Raw genomic sequence first — 17,618 nt, 5'->3', positions numbered from 1 at the left:
GTGCCTGGGTGGCTCAGTCCACTGAGCCTCCAACTCTTGATTTCAGTTCAGGTCACGATCCCAGGGTTGTGGGATCAAGCACTGCGTCGGGCTCTACAATGAGCGTGGAGCCCGCTTAAAATTCTCTCTTTTTCCTCTCTCTCCCTCTGCCCCACCCCCACTTGCATCCTTTCTCTCTCTCTAAAATTAAAAATTAAAAAAAAAAGCAAACATCCCTGGAAGAGTTAGGCTCATTAAAACTTGCATTATTAATCATTTTCGCATAACAGCCTGTTCATTAGATCCCTTCCTGAGAGGGAGAGATAGAAAAAGGACCTTCGAGCCAGGAAGGAGGGGGAAGCTGGAAGGAGAGAGAGATTTTACAATTTTACCCAGTGCAAGTTTACTTGGCAGAGTTGATGTCTAGGAGATGGTCTCATTCCCTAAGCCCATCTCTTACTTATATGATAGTTTAATCTTTCAATAAGAAAAAATAATTTTTTTTTTTACATTTTATTTATTTTTGAGAGACAGAGCACAAGTGGGGGAGGAGCAGAGAGAGAATGAGACACAGAATCAGAAGCAGGCTCCAGGCTCTGAGCTGTCAGCACAGAGCCTGATACGGGGCTCAAACTCACAAACTATGAGATCATGACCTGAGCCGAAGTCAGACGCTTAACCAACTGAGCCACCCAGGTGCCCCCCAAAATAATAATTTTTAATAAAATATGTATCTCAGTATAAGGAAGAAAAGCAATACTAAGAGTAAAAAAGTAAGAATCTAAAATAATAAAGACATGGCTAGGCCAGCAATAGATAATGAGCAATACCTTTTAATAGTATATGATGAAGATAAAACTGAAATCTTATTGACTTATACTGAATTTTTAACATATTATAACAAAATTAAATGTCCAGAAATTTTTGTTTTATATATTTAAAAAATTCCATGAAAACACAAAACTATGTTTGAGAAGAACCTTGTATAAAAATAATGGAGATATTTAGAATATTTGGATATTTGAATTTGTTAATACAATCACTATTAAATACTTCTTCAGCCTTTCCCAAACTGCGGAGGTAGTCAGTAAAAAAATCAGACCTCTGCTTTTTTTTTTTTTTTTTAAAGAAATCTCTCTGCCCAACGTGGGGCTTGAACTCACGACCCTGAGATCAAGAGTCATATGTTCCACCGACAGGCCCAGCCAGGTGCCCCCGACCTCTGCTTCTTAATGGATGCTTCTCTCTGTGAATTTTAACACAATGAAACAAGTATTATTGTACTTGCCCCTCCCTGTTGGTAGTATTACTCAGAAAATAAAAATCTTCCTGGAGGGAAATGGACTCTGGCATAAATATGAGTGAAGAGATATGTCTTCACTGCTGTGAGACAGGGTGGCATATGAGGTCAAACCAGGGACTCAAACAATATTCCTCAAGAATAACCACGAGCTTTTGTCTAAGTACACTCCTCTACAGTGTACAATGTACATAGTATCCTATTAAATAAGATATGCTAACTTTATTTTTATTATTTGAAGCTCGATATCATTTTACAGCATTTTTTAATTTGGGGTATGAGTTTAACAACTGGGATTTAATTGTAGAGTGGATCTGCATTTATTGACATTAGAGGGACAGAGCAGATTAGAACAGCGCAGAGCAGGGGTGACTGGATGACTCAGTCGGTTAAGTGTCTGACTCTTGATTTTGGCTCAGGTCATAATCTAATGGTTTGTGGGATTGAGCCTCATGTCAGGCTCTGTGCTGACAGCATGGAGATTGCTTGGGATTCCCTTTTTCCCTCTCTCTCTGCCCCTCACGCCCCAAAATAAATAAATAAAAAGAGAAAAGAGCAGAGCGGAGGAGACTAGCCAAGGATGTGGCTTTTGGAGCAAGACTACTTGAGTTTGAATTCTGGCATTTACTGGTTATGTGACTTCGGGCAAGTCACTTTTTCAAATTCTGTTCCTCAGCTTCCCCATCTGTAAAACGGAGAGAATAATATATGGAGTGGTTATAAGGATTTAAAGAATTAATCATATAATGTACTTAGGAATCTGGATCATTGTAAACACTTAATGAGTGTTAGTCATTTTCACTGGATAATCCACAAAATGGACAGTTCAAAAGCAGAGAGTGAAAAGTGGTTTAATGGAGTGAGACCAAGGAGAGAGCAGCAAGAGACATGTTTAACTCAACTGTGCTCAGTGCACTCAAGTTTAGCATCCAGCAGCTAGCTTCAAGGTGTCCTCTTGGCTCTGCTCAAGGGTGAAGATTTAATTCAGCAGATAGCCCTGGCCTGCAATTAGCTCAAAACTCCTGACTGCTAGTCCCAAATATGAAGACCTCTCTTGGCCAGGGATCCTTTTGAAGTCACACTCGACATGCCACAACCCTGAAAACAAACCCAACTCACCATGAATCATAAAGAAATTTGTTTGTAAAGATGTATTGGCAGAGGGCTGGGGGTGAAAGGTGAAAATCGAGGGGACAGGGTGGTAAGATTCACGTTGCTTGCTTTACAACAAAAACCTAATGCAATTCACCATTGGGTGTGTCTCTTTTTCACATGCCAGTTGCCCCTTTTCCTTCTGGCATATATATGAGTGAAGAGAAAGGCTTCTTTCAACCTCTTACATGTCACTCCATGTCACTACCTCCCAGAGGCCTCTCCATTGCCCTAGAGAGTTCACCTGTGGCTCTCCACTTATGTTCCTCAACCAGACAAAAGCCTGGGAATTAGATCAATTTCTACTTAATCTGGTATGCCTCTTGGGGGTTCCCACCCTTCTATATGCAGCTTATCAAAGTATTCACCCAACACAAACTAACCTCTTTCTTGGGAAACTTCTGCTTGTAAGAAAATGTTCTCTATGCTTAAAGCATACAGTGGGTGCTCAACAAATAATAGTTCCCATCCTAGAGCCATTTGAGGATCTGACAGTAGTTGTAGGAGAGGGAATCAGGAAAATGAAAAGGGGAGGGAAAGAGTGGAAATCTTGCATAATTGGGGTAGATTTAGTATTATGCCACTTCAGAAATTTTTTCTTGCTTGAAGGTTTTTAAGGAAAGAGAAAGGAAGTAGAAAGGCCACAGGGATTTCATAAACATACACCAATAATATCAAACTATAAGAATTGGTTGTTAATTTATTCTTAAGATTGTTGACAAGTAGACTGGGCTTTGACAGAAGACCCAATCATCCTAAAATTGCTATATATATATTTTTAAATTTTTTTTAACGTTTATTTATTTTTGAGACAGAGAGAGACAGAGCATGAACGGGGGAGGGTCAGAGATAGGGAGACACAGAATCTGAAACAGGCTCCAGGCTCTGAGCTGTCAGCACAGAGCCTGACGCGGGGCTCAAACTCACAGACTGCGAAATCATGACCTGAGCCGAAGTCGGCCGCTTAACCGACTGCGCCACCCAGGCGCCCCCTAAAATTGCTATATTAACATTTATTTAGAATCTCTTTTGAAGCTGTGCTAGACCTGTTTATCAAGACTGGAACTTTATGGAAGTTCTGGCATGCCTCAAAAGCTCCATAGAATTTCATGATTTCTGCAAATTTACACCAAGAGCTTCCCTCCCTCATATATTCTATTTCCTTAAAGATTTTGACAGCAAAAAATATGTTCTGAGGTAATTAAATGGCAGGAGGTAACTTCGGGCTGGCATTATTTTCAGTCTGAAAAAAAAAATGGGGCATGATTGCTTCTATGGTTTCTGAAAGGATTAGTTTTTACCTGATGTTACTTGCCTTGCATTTCTAAGTAGAAAGACAGCCCATGAGCTTCCTCAAGCCGCAAACAGTCTGCCTGGGGTCTTGTTCAGTCCCTACCTCCCGGACTTGGAAGAGAGCCTGAGAGGCGATGATGCGCAGAGAGGGCTCAGGGTCACACAGCAGATCTCTCAGATCTATGTGGCCAGAAAACACAGGTGGGAGGTGAATATCTATGGAAATGATCACTGATCCAGACACCAAACAGCCAACAAGCCTACAGTAGGTGAGATAAAGGACTATTTCTAAGAATCTGTCTGAAAATTACACATTTGTAGATCAATTCCAATTGTGACCTACAAAGCATTCATTTTTGAGTTTCCAAATAGTTTACTCCTTTACAATAGCCACAATGCCAAGTAGTCCACCTGAAGTCAAATCATCTGTCAGGCCATGTCTAAAACTGCTAATTTCTAAATTCCTGTGTTGGTACTAGAGATTACTCTTAAATCATTATTTTCTTTTAAGTGTACTTTATTTTTTTAAAATCTTTACCTTTTGTTTTCTTAGTATAAAATAAATACATGTTCATTGCCTAGAAAATTTGGATAATACATGTAAGCACTGGAAGAAAATCAGTTATCCATAATTCCACCACCAGAGAAATAGTTATATTTCTGTTTTTTCTATTCAGTTACATACATGTGCTTTTTTGTTAAAATTAAACCAGGTCATGCAGATTATCTAATAATTGCTTGTTTTATTTTATATTGCATCATCGCTTATCAAAGTCATTAAATTTTTTTTCTATGATATTGTCATGGCTTTGGGGTACCTGGCTGGCTCAGTCAGTAGAGCATGTGAATCTTCATCTTGGGATCATGAGTTCGAACCCCCATGTTGGGCATGGAGATTACTTGATAAAAAAAATTTTTAAAAATTTTTTCATGGCTTCGTGGGATTCTATAATATGGATATGCCATGCTTTATGAAAGCAATTTCTCAGTATTTCTAATCTTGGATGTTTTCCATGTTTGCTATTTTATTTATTTATTTATTTATTTATTTATTTATTTATTTATTATTTTTGGGTATTTTTATTTTTAGAGAGAGAAAGAGACCAAGTGTGAGTGGGGAACAGGGGCAGAGGGAGATAGAATCTTAAGCAGGCTCCACGCTCAGTGTGGAGCCTAATGTGGGTCTAATTCCACGGCCCTGGGATCATGACCTGAGCCGAAACCAAGAGTCAGACGCTCAGCTGACTGAGCCACCCAGGTACCCTTCTGCTGATTTTTTTTTTTTTTTTTGAGAGGGAGAGAGAGAGAATCAAGCAGGTTCCACACTCAGCATGGAACATGGAGCTGGATGTGGAACTTGATCCCACATCCTGGGATCATGACCTGAGCCGAAATCAAGAGTTGAACATTCAGCCAACTGCGCCACCCAGGCACCCCTCTGATTTTCATAGGTTAAATTCCTAGAAGTGAGATTGATAAGTCAAAGTATATATTTATTTAAAGGGTTTGATACATATTGCCGAACTTAAATATAAAAAAGGTATATCTATCTATGCTCATACCAGTGCAGTGTACAATAATGTCAGTTTTCCCTTAACACATTTATGGTGACTATTAATTAGTAACCTTTGCCATTTTGGCAGAAAAAGTCATTTGGCATCTCATCATTGTTTTGTTTTCAAACTTTTGATTACTAGGAATAATGAATATTTTTCATATATTTACTGGCCATTTATCCTCTATAGACTTGATTTTGCCCTCTATAGACTGCTTATTCATATTGTTTGCCACTTGTCTTTTGAGATGTATGAATTTGTTGGGGTGCCTGGCTGCCTCAGTCGGTAGAACAGGCAACTCCTGATCTTGGGATCGTGGGTTCGAGCCCTATACTGGGTGTAGAGATTACTAAAAAAATACAAATACAAATATATTTCCTAAGTTATTGTTTGGTTTAAAGTTATTGTTTGGTTAAGCATCCAAATCCTGATTTCAGCTCAGGTCATGATCTAATGGTTTGTGGGATAGAGCCCTATCAGGCTCTGTGCTGACAGCACAGACCTGCTTGGGATTCTTCCTCTCCCCCTCTCTCTCTGCCCCTCTCTCTCTCTCAAAATAAATTTTTAAAAGAAATAAAATTTTTATATAGATAAATCTATCATTCTTTTACTTTATGGATCTGTCTTTGGTATCATATTTAGTTAGATAAGGCGCTCTCTCTCTCTCTTTTTAAGTTTTATTTATTTAAAATAAATAAATCTCTGCACCCAACCTGGGGCTTAAACTCACAACCCTGAGATGAAGAGTTGCATGCTCTTCTAATGGAATCAGCCAGGCCCCCTAGATAAAGCTCTCTTTTTAATTTCCAGTTCTCCAAGGTCTCAAAAATGCTCAAGACCTCTTCACAGTTTGCAGCTTTTTATTTCTTCAGTAGCATTTTAGCCTTTAAACTCATGTTTATTTCCAAAAGGGAATACTTAACTATTTTTAATTTCTTTCAGTTCTTGCATTAAGATCTGTTTCACAGAATACATGAAGGAGTACACATCAATTCTAGAATCTAAAGGAATGGAACTTTATTTTGTCATGAAGTCAGTTTAAATTCACATTTAAAATTTTGTTATTTTTCTGTTTAAATTTAGCTTAAAAATTACCTACAGTAAATGACATAAATTTGTTCAGGAGTGCTGGAACACCCTATTCTAAGACAGATCAGGCACTGTTAGGGAAGGAAGAGGGTGGGATTATTCCATTAGATTGAACCACATGAGAATGTTATTTGACTTGATTTCGCCCTACAGATTGGCAATTTCATAAGGTTCATATATAGATCCTATACATAAATGACTTTAGAATGAAAAAGGAACTTTTGCTCCCCTTGTGTTAGATTAGAAAATAATTTCCTTCTGGGGCACCTGGGTGGCTCGGTCAGTTGGGCGTCTAGCTTCAGCTCAGGTCATGATTTCATAGCTTGTGAGTTCGGGCCCCATGTCAGGCTCTGTGCTGACAGCTCGGAGCCTGGAGCCTGCTTCGGATTCTGTGTTTCCCTCTCTCTCTGCCACTCCCCCACTCACTCTGTCTCTCTCTCAAAAATAAAAACATTTAAAAAAGTTAAAAAAAGAAAATAATTTCTTTTTAATTGAACAGAATCAACCAGGCACAGGCCTACCTCATAGAATAAAAGAATCTATTTTACTTTTACTTTTTTTTTTCTTGCTTCTGATAGCTGTGAGAAGATAGAAGAATTTAGAAAAGTGGCATGATCTTCCATTTTTTTTAAAGCTCTTTTGCTTTTTTTGTTATTGTTGAGGTATAATTGACATACATTATATATTGGTTTCAGGTGTACAACATAATGATTTGATATTTGTATATTTTGTAAAATGATCACTACAACAAATCTGGTTAACATTTCTCATAATTTTTTTATACAAATTATCTTTTTTTTAGTATATGTGCTGCCAAAGTGAGCACCAAATCATCTTTTAAAAAAAATTTAATTAATTACTTTGAAATGAACTCTACCCCCGATGTGGGGCTCAAACTCATAATCCCAAGACTAAGAGTTGCATGCTCTACTGACTGAGTCAGCCAGGAGCCCCTCTCATAATTTTTTTCTAAGATTTTATTTTTAAGTAGTCTCTACACCCAACATGGGGCTTGAAACTACAACCCTAAGATCAAGAGTTGCACACTCTACTCACAGAGTCAGCCATGTGCCCCTCTCATAATCTTTCTTAAATAAGGTCCAGCTTCTGGCTATTTTACCAGTTGTATATTCTTATTTTAAAAGCAGTGAATTGTTCAGGATTTTATTTTATTTTTTAAAAATATTTTGAGTAATCTCTACACCCAACATGGGGCTCGCACTCACAACTCTGAGATCAAGAGTCTCATGCTCTACCGACTGAGCCAGCCAGGTACCCCCAGGATTTTAATTTGGTTCTCTTAGTACATACTTTTGGGTGTGAGGCTTAGCATTTCATGGCATTTCTAATTGTAGGACTACTTCTTAAATGGGAATAAGTAGTTCTCTGAGTGCTAAATCCTCCAAACTGTACAGTTATAGAAAATTTCCACTCACTGACAATTCAGAAAGCCATTTATGTTATGGTTGCCTTATATGATTATAAAACATCTGTATTACCAAGTTTTACCTTCTCACAGGACAACTGCTTATGGAAAGTAGTGCTACAGCCATTTCTGTGGTGCTTGTGAGGTATCATCATAATTTACTAAGATAGTATTTCTAGGTAATGTCTTATTTCCCGAAAAAATTCAGAAACTGTCCCTGAGACACTCATCAAAGCTGGCTTCCAGACAAATAGGGTCATGTCCTTTCCTAATTGGGTAGTTGGATTGGGATGAGACCATCATTCACTTGAAGTCACCAAGGGCTTGCTTACTGCAAAAGTCAGGCTCTCTGGTTCCCAGGGTCTAAATTCTGTCAAAGAGCCTGCCCATTGTCACTGCCTCAGATCCCTTTCAAAATGTGAGATGTCCCAAACCAAACCCAAGTGTGTTGTCACTCACCTTTCTCTATCCAGTCAGTGCCTTTCATCCTGAGCTCACTGTGATCCACGTACTTCAATAAGAGCCCTAAATGTAGGATAAAGTCAGTGAGTCTGTGGTCTGGCTCTGGCTCTAAGCAGTTGGCAGAACTGGCCTTTTGATAATTAGATTCTAAAACTTTGACTTCCAAGTGCCTGAAAGTTACCTAAAGACAACAGCCCCTTTCTTCAAAAAAAGTATTTTTGAAGTTATCTTCATAAAGAATGAGGATACTCAACAACACAGTTTGGGAGAATATAGGGTAACGTGACTGTAGAAATGCAAAGATTATTTATACCTGCAAATAAGACTGCTGCTCTTCTGATAGGAAGCTTTGCATTCTTGGAGAACATCAATGTTTGGGCTACGAGGTTAACTTTCCCCTTGCATTTTTTTCCCTAAGTGGGGAAAAAAGTAAGAGTAGAAAGGAGTGAAACGCACGACTATTTTTGTCAGCCTCACTATAGTTTCCAGAGTCAGGGACTATGTCAGACATCGGACACATATAGCATAGTGCTTGAAATAGTGATTGTGGTTGCTTAGCACCACAATAACAAGCCCCTAGACAAAGTTAAATCCTCTGAATACACCTTGCTCACAGTCACTCATGCCACATACTGTGCCCGTGATGCCTCTAAGTCCATCTCCACCTCTCTGTTTCTAAGTCTTCTCTGTCTTGAGCTCTGCCTCCCTATCAGCTCTTCCCCCGTCACCCTTGCCTTCCTGACCTTACTCTGCTCTGAGCATTTTTGCAGGTACTCCTCTCTAGGCACATGTCATTTTCCACCTTGAGTTTCCATTTAACTTCCCACAGAAGTTTTATCCCCCTTCCTAGCTAGCAAGCTCCCTTGGGAAGTTTGTATCTTTGGCATGTTTCTGGGTTCCCCATGGCCTGTTGCACATTGGATGTGTTGTGCCTACTGGCTGAATAAATGTGCCTCTCAGTGGGTCTGCTACAGGGATAGGCAGCTTGGGATAGGAGGAGGGCAATCAGAATCTATTCCTATAGATCTTACGATGGTACATGGATAATCTATAATCGGAATTTCTGCTGTAAATATTGTTATCACTGCCTCAGATGTAAGTTTGCCTACAGGTCAGAGAGATCATCCCCAGTGGAAAGCCTGACACTGTGAGGCTTCCTAGCCCTGTAACTCTGATCGGAGGAGCCCACCACTGGGTCCTAAATAGGTTACACAAATGGAAGATCCCTGTGGGAATAGTCAGTCCTAGGGTCTTCATAGTAGGATCCCAGCAGTTCTAGAGTCAGATGTCCAGAAAACCATGGATAGGCCCCCTGAAACTGCCCTGGCTCAAGCCTTCCCCTGAGATTGGCCCCAGTAGCCTTAGTTAAGTCTGGAAGGAGAAAGGATGCCATCTGGGTCCTAGCAGAGTCAGTGGCATGCTGCCAAGCATGCTGCATGGCCCATGATAGCCTAGCAACCCTTGCTTGCGGCTCCCTAAACATGTTCTAATGGAGGGTAAAATAATCCACTACACCCAAGAAAAGGGTTAGAGATCATTGTAAAGGCAATACATAACTCCATTTCAATTCACTCCATAAGCAGTTTTTTGAGCATGTACTATCAGCCCTATACCCTATATAAGCCTCTGACCCAGGTTAATGGGGCTCCCAGGAATTCAAAAGAGAGTCTTTCTGATGAGAAAGGGTGGTAATAGAAAGTGCATCTGTGACTCAGTTGGGAGGAAACTGTAGAAAAATAGGTTCCCAAAACAAGACGGTTCATGGATAACAGCTGCTGATGTGAAAGGGGATGGGAAATATTTCCTTTATGTCATGTTCCTCCCTTTAAAACTACGTCAGAAAAAATAAGTATGCTAGCATATGAAAGAGCTAACATAGCCATTATTGCTCACGTACAAAGAACTTGCAGACTTTTCCAACTTTGCCACACCTGATGTACCAGGGATCTTTGCAGTACACTTCTTGGGGCAGCTTCCACTTCAGGAACTGGGCACATATAGTTAGGACCTGCCTGCTTTCCTGTGGAAAGGATTATCAGAGATCAGCATTTTTCAAATATTTCTTTTTTTAGCTGACCTAACTTTTCTTCAAATAAAACTGATACTGACGTCCAATACGAAAAGCTGATAAACTCAGAATTATCCTGGCTAAAGCGAGGGCAGGGATGGAAAGGAACCAGAGTCCTGTCCTCCTTCAATTTCCCCAGTCAGTTCCTTATAGGGGACTCATAAAGCCTGCAGAATTGTGGGGAGGATGGAGAAGCCACTGGTCTAGGGCAACAGTGAGAGCTGTCAGGTGTAATACCCAGAGCAGGGATTTGGGCAGGAGTTCCCACTCCCCCACTCCTAGACCTAGGGCTCCTCCACCCACGTGCTGCTCCTGTGATATTCTCCTGTCACTTTATACAGGGAAGTATAGCTTCTCTTCTCCCAGACCTTGTGGAATCTCTGACTTGGAATGACTTCTGGAAGGCACTGATCCCTTCCTGATCCAGATGCTTGAGCAGAATTTAGCAAGTAGGCTTCTTCTCTATTCACTGCTGTCAGAATGCTTCCCATGTACCACACACCACCTCAGATGAGTATCCAAGCAAGTATTTTGTCCCACGTCCAATAGATTTGGACCATTCTTTTGGAGACTGATAGGAATACAAGTTAGTTCAGCTACTCTGTTTATTTGTAAATATCTAGTAAAGTTAAAGATGCCCAGATATTCTACTTCTGAGTTTATTCCCTCAAGAAACTCTCACACAGGTATGCAAAGAAATACATAAAAGAATGCTCATTGCAGCATTGTAGTAATGAAAAACTGGAGGCGATGTAGATGTACGAGCATAGGAGGGAGAAGTGTGAGGGTATCCTCAAGATGGAGGATTCTGTACGGCAGGAAGAATAAACAAGCGGGAGCCCCACATGCGGGCAAGTCTTATAATGCTAAATATGCAAAAAAGAGCAAGTTGCTTGCTGACAGATTTATAAATGATACAACATACGAAGTGTTTTTCTACATATAAAGTTTTTTTTTTTTTAATTTTTTTTTTCAACGTTTATTTATTTTTGGGACAGAGAGAGACAGAGCATGAACGGGGGAGGGGCAGAGAGAGAGGGAGACACAGAATCGGAAACAGGCTCCAGGCTCTGAGCCATCAGCCCAGAGCCCGACGCGGGGCTCGAACTCACAGACTGCGAGATCGCGACCTGGCTGAAGTCGGACGCTTAACCGACTGCGCCACCCAGGCGCCCTCTACATATAAAGTTTTAAAACATGAAAACATATTACCACAGAAGTTGGTAACAATACAATTCAGGAGGATAGTTGTTGAGGGAATTCATTTGGGGATAGGCGTGTGATTTATTCCTATTTTATTTCTTACAGTGGGTGGTAGATATGTGGGTATTTATTATGTTCTCTGTGTTAGTGACTCCCAACCTGTTTAATGTTGGATTCCACCTCTCTAGCCTTGAAGACAAGGCTAGGGATCATTCAAGGTTTGAAAGAAAATAAGCCCAGAGCCTCGGCTGCTCTATGCCTTGCCTGATTGCCAAGGGCTGACAGGGGTGTGGTTGGGGTGGGATGGGTATCAACGCATCCACATATCTATGACCCCTACAGGACATACTTCTCCATCACTCGGTTGGGAAGCTCTACTCCATACTTTATTGGGGTCTGAAATATTTCATATTTCTGTTTATGAGGCCATAACACTTCCCCCATGTCAAGACACCAGGGCCCACTATAATCTTAAATCTTGTTTCTGATTCCGCTTTCATTTCTGTAATGGGGAGCATAAATAAGGGCAAGTTCAGCATTTTTCCAGAATCCTTGTGCACCTCTCTGGTTTGCTGTAATTGGTCGTCATAGTTAGCACCTTGGGATGGATAGGCTCCTGAGGAAAGTACCTCGTCATAGTTAGCACCTTGGGATGGATAGGCTCCTGAGGAAAGTACCAAAGATGATGACATCCCACCCACAACTCTATGACAGAAACTTGTGGAAGATTAAGGAGATGCAGAGCCTTCTTTAGATTGTCAGAGGAGCTACTATTTCTCACTTAGCCTGAACACAAGTCTATTTGTCCAAAGGCCATGAGGCAGTTCTTAAATACAAGAAAGGTAATGGGATATTGTTATTGACATCAACAAAAAGTTTGTTGAAGTGGGCACGGTATTTAGGCCTCTGTGCTAGGCTAAATATTGGAGTGGGGTAACAACAAGGTATATTTATTGTTCTTACCCACAAAGGGCCATAATTTCCTATACAGAAATAAGGAGTAAGATTTTTTACATAATTCACTTAGGCAAAATAATTGAAAGGTAGTCTGTGCTAGAGGAAATGGTGAATAAAGATGGCACGGCAAAGTCCCTGCCCTCAAAGCTATAAAAGCTTATTTGCGTATTTGGCTCTGGATTGGAAGTTATTCAGGGCTGAAAGAAGTTTGACAGAGGTGTTACCTCAGCTACTGCATCATTTTCATCTTGAGAATACAGAAGTAGTGGGACCAAGCTGTCCAGGACTTGATTCTCTATACCCTTCTTATCTGTGTATTTCACAGACTTTATGGAGGCTCCAAAGAGGGTCATGGAGAAACGATGAACATCAGGTCTCACCTATAAAGTATCCAAAGGGAAGCAACTCATCGAAAGTGTTCATGCTTAACTTGCAAGGACTAGGTCAGTTGAAAACCCAGTCCTAACATGAGGCTATTTAGCTGTAGGTCGCTGAGGGCAAGAAGCCAAATATAGGTAAAGTTAGCAAGACCTGATGCTTTGTACTACTGATTGTTCTCTCACTCTGCATATGAGAAATGTAGTCAGCACAGTTTGTGCCTGATACTAGTATTAACTACTCACACAATGTTTTGCTGAAATTCAAAAACCCAACCTTGGCATATTTGACTCTTCCAAGGACATGGTTCATTGTGCTCCATGCATTTCTTTTTTCAAAAATCTTTTGGGATTTGGGATGGGGACATATGTATAGTCCACCACCTTGACCCATCCTGATTGTTCCTTGAAAGACATCTTTTCTTATACAAACTCCTTCCCCACCCCATGATCAGGGTAAGTCTCTACATCTCTGTAGAGACTCTCCTTGGCAAGTCTCTACATCTGTTTTTCGTTTTTGTTTTTGTTTTTTAATCTGAGAAAACAGTAACACCAGTCCTGCTAACATCACAGGTTACCTGGAAGGATCCCAATTTCTATTTGCTGTTATGCCAATTACCCTCCTCTAGGAAAGTCTCTCCTCTCTCATTGTCTTACATCACCAAATAGGGAGAACAGGGTCTTCATCATGGCAGTCAGGGTAGTGAAATCCATTGTCTCGACGAGTTGCAGGAGTATCTGGATGGCCAACAAAACAATCTTCTCGTCGGTTTCACATAAGAGGTCTAAGATGCATGGCAACAGGCTCTTGATGCCTTCCCTCTGTGTGCCCAAAGGGAGTGCACCATCACCTCTCCTGATAGCACTTCATCTGTTACCAAAGTAGGGCTCCCCAGCTTAACTCAGTACCTGGTGCTTGTTGAATTTTTGGTAGGGCTGGCTAATTAAGAATAGAGAAGTAAAGAGGGCATGATTGCCCTCTCAGTATTGGCAGGGCTGATAGAGAATGGAGCAGAGCTGTTGTAAGTTGCCTCATAGGGAAAAAATGGAACCAAGAGGGAGATGGTCCAATAACAGAGACTTAGGATTAATGTAAGGAATTGCTTATAGAGAGAGAAAATGGAATGGCTAGCTCAACTCATAGTGAGTTCTCCAACATGGAATGTATCCAGAGCAGAAAGATTCCTTGCCGGAATTCAAGCAGAAATTGACTGAGGACCTTTAAGCATCCTTCCCATTCTGAATTGGGATTCTGTTCTTCTGAAACTCCCAAAATGAAGCAATCTCAGAGTTTCAAAGTGTAAGACATACATGTAAAAAGTATTAACAATTAACATGCTAATATCTGTCATTCTTGTGTCAGACATACACACATATTTAAATATTTAAAAGAAATGGAACTCAAATGACAAAGTCGAAGGCCCGGAATTAATTTTCCTTTCTGACCCAGGCCTAGTTTCTAGCTAGCCCTGCAGAAAATGAGCTCTCTTTCAACATGAATGTCAGTGATCTTTATTTAGATGATACACATCTTGGGATAGATACCATGGCATATCCAATTTATTCCTTAGAGCAACATGGTTCAAGACATAAAAGGACACCTGAATGTCACCCAGGCTGTGATGATAGTGAGGGTACCTCCTTACACAAATTGTAGGTTTCAAATTTTATGAATATATGTGACTTGGACTTTTTATTTAGTTCTTATAATTTCATGAAATACTTTATAGTCAGTACTTACATATTTCCTAGGCATAAGATTTAAATGGTTCAAAGGGATGCATTCCCACTCGATCCTATTCCCAGCTACCCAATTTCCTTCTCAGCTGTTACCAGTTTCTTGGGTGTCTTTCTAGGGTATGCTTGATTTGTGACTTATAAATCAGTACTCTCAGGGCCCCTCCTACCATCTCCTGGTGTCTGGTAAGATAGTGCAGTCCCTTTAGGGCAAGAGTTTTGAAGACATTATTTCCATGATGTAGCCAGTCTTTCAAGCGGGCAATAGAGTATATGCTGGGCAGTCTCCTAGCCACTGGACTCTGGAGAAGCTGAAAGAATCCAGAAATAAGCCAAAGGATTTACCTTTTTTAAAAAAAAAATTTAATGTTTATTTATTTTTGAGAGAGAAAGACAGAGTGTGAGCAGAGGAGGGGCAGAGAGAGAGGGAGACACAGAATCTTACACAGACTCCAGGCTCTGAGCTGTCAGCACAGAGCCTGACGTGGGGTTTGAACTCACAAACTGTGAGATCATTACCTGAGCCAAAGTTGGACGCTTAACAGACAGATCCATCCAGGCACCCCTGTAGAAGTTACCTTTAAGCCCTTTTTCAGGAGGGGAACCACCTTCCCACCAACTCCAAAATACACATTTTCCTTTGAAACCTGTACTATATTACAGGGTGATGCTTACACTGTAGGTACATAAGACAAGAAGTATTTCAGTAGGCTTGAACCTGAAACTATTTCTGTCCCATGTCTGTTATGGATCCCAGCCTGCCATGAAGTTGGATGGGGCCCAGGAAGGCAGGCAGTGCTGCTTTACAGGCTTCCTGAATTCAGCTTCTAACGAATCTTACCTCCACGAAAAATCCTGCAGATGTGAGTTTATGTTTATCATTCCCTCGGTTAAGAAGAGGGACCAACAAGTACATGATCTTATTTGCAAAGAGGTGATTTCTTTCCAGCAATGCACTGCAAAACAGAACACCCAATAGGACACCTCTTAGAAATGCTCCTATTCTTGGGGTGCCTGGCTGGCTCAGTCAGTGGAGAGTATGACTCTTGATCTTAAGTTTTAAGTTTGAGCCCCATGGAGGGCGTAGAGATTACTCAAAATTAAAATCCAAAAAAACGGGGGGGGGGGTGGTGGAAATAAATGCTCCTATCCAGATTGCATTATTCCCAGGGCTAGGGGTCCTCTGAGGATTTTGCCCAGCTTCAGGTGCACAGGAGGGTATAGTACTGTCAGGACCTCTAAAATATTTGCCTGGCATAGTGGGTATTTCCCTAACCTGTGATGTTATCCAACTTAGGTTGCTGTTTTAACTAAAAGGGAGAAAAGTACCTAAATCAATGCTGATTTAGAGCAGGTGTACATGGCAAGGAAGCCTTACTTGGCAAGGAGAGATATTCCCTGAAGATGGCCATCTTTTCCTTCCAAGAGGGTCCATCCTTTATTCTTTTCCATGATGTTGAATTCCTGCCAGCACAATGTTCTGAGAAGGAGAGTCTTTGTAGCCTGTATGGCGAAGCTAAATCAAACAAAACCAGTACACGTGAATAGAACAGGTCCCTCCAACTTATCAGCACATGATCACCCTGCTCTCACTGAGGAGGGTCATGCACTGATAGCTGCTGGACAGTAATTCTCTTCTTTCCAGATTTCCCCAAAGACTCTTAATGCTCTAACAACTTGAAAAGCCCTTCACACAAATTTTTAGCATAAAGAAATCTAACTAAATTTTGTATCCCTGGGAGTTTGAAAAGAAATCTATGATAAAACAAATGATATGGGATGCTAAACCCATACCCACTGCTTTTCTCCAAAGCTTTATTTAGGGGTGCCTGGGTGGCTCAGTCAGTTAAGCATCCGACTCTTGGTTTCAGCTCAGGTCACGATTCTCTCTCTCTCTGTCTGTCTCTCTCTGCCCCTCCCCCAATTGCTCTCTCTGTCTGTCTCTCTCTCTCTCTAAAAAATAAACTTAAAAAAATTAAAGCTTTATTTAGATACAATTTACCCCCTCCATAAATTTACCCACACTGCTTTTTATTTTTATTTTTATATTTTTGGAGAGAGAGAGAGAGAGAGAGCACACCAGTGGGGAAGAGGGGCAGAGGGAGAAAGAGAATCCCAAGCAGGCTCCATGCTCAGCATGAGCCCAACACAGGGGCTCGATCCCATGACATTGGGATCATGACCTGAGGTGAAATCAAGAGTTGGATGCTCAACCAACTGAGCCACCTCCAGTGCCCTTACCCACACTGCTTTTTAAACTACCCCCATTACTGGGATGCCTGGCTGGCTCCATCAGTAGAGCATGCAACTCTTGATCTCCAGGTTGTAAGTTTGAGCCTCACTTTGGGTGGAGAGATTACTTTAAAAAATAAACTACCCTTACTACTTACTGAACTTGTATGCTGGACATAACACCAGAGAATCCTAAAACTAGAGGGTCTTTGGAGAGTATTGAGCCTGACCTAATTTACAGATGGGGAAACCAAGGCACAGAACAACAGAAAGATTTGCCCAGGGTACATAGCTAATTAAATGAATGAGAATTAGAACTCAGTTCTCCTGACTTTTAGTCAGGTGTTCTTTTTTGTTTAAATTTTTTTTTTCAACGTTTATTTATTTTTGGGACAGAGAGAGACAGAGCATGAACGGGGGAGGGGCAGAGAGAGAGGGAGACACAGAATCGGAAGCAGGCTCCAGGCTCTGAGCCATCAGCCCAGAGCCCGACGCGGGGCTCGAACTCACAGACTGCGAGATCGTGACCTGGCTGAAGTCGGACGCTTAACCAACTGCGCCACCCAGGCGGCCCCATAGTCAGGTGTTCTTAATAATCCACATTATAGCACTTCGTCTGAAAGAAAGTCATGGGCCACAGTGACATTAATGAATTTATACTGAGTTTACCTTGGCACCAAGAAAACCAGACAACCAACCAGTGAGAGCCCAGAATAATTCCTGGGCATTTCATCTTGATGTCTCATGATAGTGGACTGTAAACTCTCCCACGATTGGGACCACATCT

At 41.0% G+C, this 17,618-nt stretch overlaps 1 protein-coding gene across 3 annotated transcripts in view; it reads right to left on the bottom strand.

The window, feature by feature from the left end:
- Window positions 1-691: 691 nt before the first annotated feature.
- Window positions 692-17,618, bottom strand: part of MROH8 (maestro heat like repeat family member 8) — a 59,853-nt gene continuing 42,926 nt past the window's right edge. For all 3 annotated transcript variants that reach the window (XM_040447104.1, XM_040447105.1, XM_040447106.1), the window contains 10 exons: window positions 15,978-16,115; window positions 15,441-15,555; window positions 14,770-14,910; window positions 13,520-13,684; window positions 12,710-12,865; window positions 10,155-10,277; window positions 8,571-8,670; window positions 8,255-8,320; window positions 3,747-3,904; window positions 692-1,225 (listed from right to left, as the gene is read on the bottom strand). In XM_040447104.1, the coding sequence (XP_040303038.1) occupies window positions 3,756-3,904; window positions 8,255-8,320; window positions 8,571-8,670; window positions 10,155-10,277; window positions 12,710-12,865; window positions 13,520-13,684; window positions 14,770-14,910; window positions 15,441-15,555; window positions 15,978-16,115 (1,153 nt within the window). In that variant the 3' untranslated portion in view covers window positions 692-1,225; window positions 3,747-3,755. The remainder of the gene's footprint in view (window positions 1,226-3,746; window positions 3,905-8,254; window positions 8,321-8,570; window positions 8,671-10,154; window positions 10,278-12,709; window positions 12,866-13,519; window positions 13,685-14,769; window positions 14,911-15,440; window positions 15,556-15,977; window positions 16,116-17,618) is intronic.

This window comes from Herpailurus yagouaroundi, unplaced genomic scaffold, assembly GCF_014898765.1.
Source record: "Herpailurus yagouaroundi ecotype Mexico unplaced genomic scaffold, PumYag 196, whole genome shotgun sequence".
Taxonomy (NCBI): Eukaryota; Metazoa; Chordata; class Mammalia; order Carnivora; family Felidae; genus Herpailurus; species Herpailurus yagouaroundi.
The sequence above is the reverse complement of the archived record's forward strand: the minus strand, read 5'-3'. Positions and strand labels throughout refer to the sequence as shown.